The sequence below is a fragment of the Ctenopharyngodon idella genome, chromosome 20 (genome assembly GCF_019924925.1).
Source record: "Ctenopharyngodon idella isolate HZGC_01 chromosome 20, HZGC01, whole genome shotgun sequence".
Taxonomy (NCBI): domain Eukaryota; kingdom Metazoa; phylum Chordata; class Actinopteri; order Cypriniformes; family Xenocyprididae; genus Ctenopharyngodon; species Ctenopharyngodon idella.
The window spans coordinates 25544740-25551426 of record NC_067239.1 but is presented as its reverse complement, the minus strand read 5'-3'; the positions used below and the strand labels follow the sequence as shown (position 1 = coordinate 25551426).

The following is a 6687-nucleotide window of genomic DNA, read 5'->3' as shown; positions in this document are numbered from 1 at the left end:
AGGAAGCGCATCTGATGTCAAACGGAATGACATTCCACAACCTCGGGCCGACAACAGAAAAAGCCCAATCCCCTTTAGTCTTCAAGTGAGTTTTGGGCATCGTCAATAAAAGAACGTTTACAGAACGTTAGTTTTTGGTTCCCAGAACGTTATTCTAACATTAATCTAACATTTTGGAAACGTTAGTTTTTGGTTTGTATAACGTTATTCTAACGTTCTAATAACGTTAGTTTTTGGTTCCCAGAACGTTAATCTAACATTAATCTAACGTTCTGGGAACGTTAGTTTTTGGTTTGTATAACGTTATTCTAACATTCTCATAACATTATTCTAACATCTACAGAACAATAGTTTTTGGTTCCCAGCATGTTAATTTTTTTGTTCCTAGAACGTTATTCTAACATTAATCTAACGTTCGGGGAACGTTAGTTTTTGGTTCCCAGAACGTTATTCTAACATTAATCTAACGTTCTGGGAACGTTAGTTTTGGTTTGTGTAACATTATTATAACGTTTACAGAACGTTAGTTTTTGGTTCCCAGAACGTTATTCTAACATTAATCTAACGTTCTGGGAACGTTAGTTTTGGTTTGTGTAACATTATTATAACGTTTACAGAACGTTAGTTTTTGGTTCCCAGAATGTTATTCTAACATTACTCTAACATTTACAGAACGTTAGTTTTTGGTTCCCAGAACGTTATTCTAACGTTAATCTAACATTCCCAGAACGTTTGTTTTTGGTTTGTATAATGTTATTCTAATGTTCTCATAATGTTAAAAATAACCATCCTGCAAAGTTCTGGGAAAGTTATTTTATGGTTGCAAAAAATAAAACCTAAAAAGAACGTTCCCAGAATGTTATTTTTGGTTCTCAAAAAAAAAAAAAAAAAAAAAAAAAAAAACGAACGGGAACCAAAAACTAACGTTAGGAGAACGTTATGTGTTTGCTTGGTATATATTTATATACTAGCAGCAGTACTTGTATAGTGGCTGTCAAGGATTTTCCAATGGCTTGTTGTTATCCAAATGACCTTGAATCGCCAGAACTGATATTAAGCCTTTGAAATTGTGAACAGGAAGTTTTGAAGCTCAGACTGTGTCTTCAGATAATGCTTCCATGTTCCATAGAGCTTAAGCTGGTGTGCAAATTATACAATCCCTTTCGGGGAGTTTGTTTGACTATACAGAAAGTTTTAGACGTGCAATCTGTTCAAGTATAGTCAAACAACCTTTCTTGAACTAAAAACAAACAAAACACACACACACACACAAAATAAAAACACTTATTTAACCCACTTAATAAAGCTGGGTTAAATAAGAGAGACATCCGAAATACTGAAAGCTCCAGTCAGGGTCTGTATTACAGAAACATCCTAGTTTAGAATCCTATCCCATGCATCTGTTTAGTAACCATGGTAATTTCACTTAGGAAATAAAACTTTTTCAAATTTAGTCAAGAATTTAGATAGGAAGATTCTGTAATACACTCTCAGGAACGGTTCCCTGTTCTAACGAAAAATGTTCGAGCGGCTTACTGTTGCTATGGTTATGTCCTCAGGCGAACGCGATATCTGTTCGCGAGCGTCTATTTTAGTAATCTTTTACAGTGACTGAAATGTTTGGAAAAACCCAGGTGAAACGCTTTAGTAAGGTGAAAATTAATGCCTTAATACTTCGCAGTCCGCGCATTGGTTTAGGCTACAGATTGTATTGTTGTTTACAACTGTGAACTACCTCGAAGGAGAAATAAAAGTGTAAAGTACATCAAAGTAAATGTATTGGCTGCAGTTGACTCTGTCAATTCAATCATTGTACAGAGAAGGAGACCGTCGGAACTGCAGCGCGTGTCGCATTAATTCAGCAGCGCTCAGCGCGAGCTCGTGTGTTGTGTGAATTACGCGCGAGAGGAGAGTGGACGTGAATATTCAGCAGTGGACTCAGAGCTCAGTGCGTAATACGGAGACGCCGGGAACCCCCCAGTCTACGAAGGAAGACATGGAAGTTTGCAAAGGACGTTTGCTGGGCGTTTCGGTGGCCGTTGCTCATGGATTCTTTTCGGGGTCGCTAAATATTTTGTTAAAATTCCTCATTACGACCTATAGCTTCACGTATCTGACTTTAATTCAGTGTCTGACCAGCGGCACTGCGGCTCTCACATTAGAGGTGCTGAGAAGACTGGGCAAAATAGATATACCACCCTTCAGCCTCCAGTTAGTTAAAGTTTTTGCGAGTGTCTGTATTTTGTCAACTTTACAGTCCACGTTAACCCTCTGGTCTCTCAGAGGACTGAGTTTACCCATGTATGTTGTGTTTAAGCGATGCTTGCCTTTGGTAACGTTAGGGATTGGAGTGTGTGTGCTGAAGAATGGGATCCCATCACCCGGGGTGATAACAGCAGTTCTCATCACAACTGGAGGAGCAGCACTGGCTGGTAGGAATATTTTTGGACATTTATAGATGATAGATATATTAAGTTAGTAATCACACTTTTTATTCCAGATTTATTTTTAAAATATACCACCTTAAAATCTTGGGTACAATAAAAGCCTTTAAACATCACCGCTATTGCCAGGGGGGGGGGGAAAGGAGATAATTTACCAGTAGTGGGGCATGTTGTCACACTATATGAGCGTTTTCATAATGGAACCTGTCACTAAACAGCATATTAGGTAAATTTAAACAGTAAAACAATTATGAGACAATTCATGAAACAGCAAAAATGTTGAAAATAAATAATAAAGTGTATATATTTGTAGCATGTAAAACAAACATGACAACATAAATGTGACATTTATGGACAATTAACAAAATCCCTAGTCCTGCGAACAGTTAAAACTACATTAGTTGACTCTTAATGTTTTCACTTGTTAACTGACAGCTACAAAAATATTATATGATTTTTAGTTTTTATTTTCAGGTTTGAGGATTAAGATGAAGATTAAGAAACTATTCTAATTTAAGAATGTTTTGATCTAGATTTACATACATTTGTGAAATTGGTTATTTGAATCAAAACCTATACAGTCAGTGTGACAACTTGCCCCGGTGTGATAAATAGCGCTCCATAAAGTCTCAAGATATAGATTCCAGTATAGAATTAGAATTTGAATTCAAAATAGCTACTCTAATCTTGCCTAATTGCAAGAATATGAGATTCTGGGCTATGAATGTGATGTCTGCATGAAATATATCTCTCATACATAGAGATTTAATTTTAATGACCATAAATCATGTATGGCGCAGTCTCTTTAACTTTGCACCGTGTTGCTCTGTTCTTGTGCAGGTGCTGGAGATCTAACAGGTGACCCTTTTGGCTACGTGACTGGCTTTTTAGCTGTGATTGTCCACGCTTCCTATTTGGTACTCATCCAAAAAGTGAGTGCAGACAGTGATTATGGGCCACTCACAGCCCAGTACACCATTGCAGTGGTGGCTTCTCCTGTTCTCTTCATCTGTTCCATTGTAAGCATGGATGCCATTGAGATGTGGACATATGAAGGTTGGAAGAACCCGTATATCACAGGAATCTTCTGTACCTGCATCCTCATTGGCTGTGCGATGAACTTTACCACACTGCACTGCACCTATATCAACTCGGCTGTCACCACCAGTTTTGTGGGGGTGGTCAAGAGTATAGCTACTATCACTGTGGGCATGCTGGCATTCAGTGACGTGATGCCAACTAAACTGTTCGTGGCAGGCGTGGTAGTCAACACTATCGGCTCCATCACCTACTGTGCGGTGAAGTATCATGAAGCCAAAAAGAAGCTGGCCTACCAGGATATGGATGAGTCCACTAAAAATGAAGAACTTCCAGGTGAACCTTATGTGGAACCTGCCAAGCCTGATGGAGATACGGAAACTGTTCCAAATGGTCTGGAGAATGTTCCCAATGGCAGCCTGGTGGCATCAGCTGATGGCTATGACCAGGGTCCCATTCGTGAGAATAAAGTGGCAGAGTCCATAGAATTAGATAGACCGGGGATCCCATCAGAGGATCCTACGAGACAATCTCTGAGCGACAGTTATGTAGGGGTCTGGAGATCCATTCGCACCTTAAAGTTCCTTAAGAAAGACCCTTTACTTGATAATATGGAGGTCCAAAGTCCTTGATGATTGGTTTCCCGCTCGACAGAAGTGCATGTTAATTGTTGAAGTATTGTTGAAAACTGATGGTGTGAACAATGTCTGCCTTTTTCTCTCCAGAACATGATTTTATGAAAAACTTGTATTTTTTTATAAAATAAAAAAAGGTATAGTCTGTTTGTACATTAGAGGGAGTATAATCACATGACATTGAGGAATCCCCTGTAACTGATGTGCCAATTTACTGACTTAAAATAAAAGATCCTTATTTTAGGATCAGTTTGACTTTTGGGGGGAAAAAAAATCTTAATAGGGATAATCCACCCAAAATTGAAAGTTCTGTCATCATTTACTCACCCTTATATCGTTCCAAACCTGTGTGACTTTCTTTGTTCTGCTGAAGAATGTTGGTAACCAAACAGTTTCCGTTCCCATTGACTTCCATTATATGGACAAAAAATACAATGGAAGTCAATGGGAACCAAAACTGTTTGGTTACAAACATTCTTCAAAATATCTTCTTTTCTCTTCCACAGAAGAAAGAAATGCATACAGGTTTGGAATCACATGAGGGTAAATTAAATACAGAATTTTCATTTTTTGGGTGGAGTATCCATCCCTTTAATTTAATTGGATTGATTTTATTTTGAATGATTATTTATGTTTCTATGCACGCAGTGTCTGTGCCTGTATACTGTGTTTTGTCTACGAATGCAATTCTTGAATAGGAGGCATTGAATTTTCCCATTTGCATGTAGTATGCGGAATTAATTTAAACTGATTTTACATAAAGATTATGATCTTCGTGTATCATCTTTAAAAACATGCACCCACCAACTTTGATAAAACTGTTCATTCATTTAAAATGACCCTTCCAACCATCTGGGATACCAACCATCTTAACAAAACAATATAGAGTTGGAGATACTTTATAACAATGGTTCACAATTGGTGGGTCATAATCCAGAAATGGGAATGGGAATTCTGACAACTGGGACAAAAAAAAAAATCAACTAAACTTAATAATGTGCAGTTAAGACAGCAAAATAATGAAAGCAAAATGAATCGATTTTTAATATGGAGGGGAAAATGCTACTTATTTTCGTTGTATTTTGCCAAATTAAGCAGATGTCAACATTGACGGGTTGTGTGCCGTGCCTTCAATGTCTCAATAAGCATTAATGCAAGGTAAAAGAAAATATGATCTTAAATACAGATTCTCTTGCATCAAGGATAAATATGGTTTGAGCCATCCATCATGTATTTTGTGTGCTGTGGATTATTGTCTGTCAAGAATATGAAATCAAGAGACAAGAAAAAGACAAAGCCTTTTGGGGATCTGACCATGTCAGAACAAATAATCGACATATAGTTCAGTGTTTGCAACATTTTTGTTTACTTTTGAGCAATAAAAAATGCCACTTGCCACTTGTTCAGTCTTAAAATCTGACACAGCTGAGAACCACTCCATAATATTGAACTCAATATATATCGAGCTTTTGTTAGCTGACTTCACCAAATGTAATGTTCTACGCATTTGAGCGGGTTCAATCAGACCACCGTCACCATCGGTTCTTTAGGGATTGCTGAAAATGCAAAACATAGAGAGAAATATATATTTCTAAATATAAAAGTCCTACAGCATTTCTTATGTAACACAGTGAACATGCCTCTTTAGTGTACTTGCTAAAATGAGAGTACATCGGTTGCTTTCACAGTCAGCACTTTACAGAGGGATTATAATACATCCAAAGGAGCCTTTCAGAAAGCCTTTTGAAAACTTTTTATTTTCAGTCAGAAAAGCATCTACTTCCAAAGCTAACAGGGAACATTCTCAGAACTTTGGCTAATGTTATGGCAAGTTTCTCTTAAAGTTATGAACAAACATTATACAAGTTCATTCAAACTTATCTGGTCTTTAAAAATGTTCTCAAAACGTTAGCACAAAAACATTATTTATTTATAAACGTTTTTCCTGAAACATTTTAGTTGTACGTTCATCTAATGTTTTATAAATGTTATACTTGTTTCAGAATGTTCAGAGAACATTCAAAAATAACATGTTTGCAAAATGATAAAATGGAATGTTCCCTTAACGTTCGCATATCCAAGAATTAAAAAAACAAAAACAAAAAACACTTATAAACTGGCTGTTTGGAACGTTCAGAGAGCATTCAGAAGTAACGTTCTCATAACTCAATGTGAACGTTCGCAAAATGTTCTTAAAACATATTTTGCTAGCTGGGTTAACGAATAAATGTAACCACTTGAATGAACTAAACTTCAGGCCTCTCAGAACAGTATTATCCGTTGTTAGTTAGACTAAACCACAGAGCAACAAGAGTGTAGCCTACTAGAGTTCATTCATGCAAACACGCCATGGCTTTCTTCCATTTAAAATCATGCCTGACAATGAACAAGTAAAAGCAAATAAACTTCTCATGAGTACCAGGTGCTTTTGTTATAATTTTCTCAGTTATAATAGACAGCACAGCATGGAGTATTATCTTCATTTTGCTCAAGGCATTGTACGAAAAGACAATGTGCCAGACAATATAGCACAAGCCCTCAGAGCCAAACATATAAAAAGTTAATGTCAT

General features: G+C 36.9%; 1 protein-coding gene across 1 annotated transcript; it reads left to right on the top strand.

The window, feature by feature from the left end:
• The first annotated feature begins 1624 nt into the window (after positions 1 to 1624).
• LOC127502445 (solute carrier family 35 member D3) lies at positions 1625 to 5518 on the top strand. The gene is made up of 2 exons (XM_051875378.1): positions 1625 to 2432; positions 3285 to 5518. The coding sequence occupies exons 1-2, from the start codon at positions 1997 to 1999 to the stop codon at positions 4112 to 4114; spliced, it is 1266 nt and encodes a 421-aa protein (XP_051731338.1). The 5' UTR covers positions 1625 to 1996; the 3' UTR covers positions 4115 to 5518.
• Positions 5519 to 6687: the final 1169 nt, after the last annotated feature.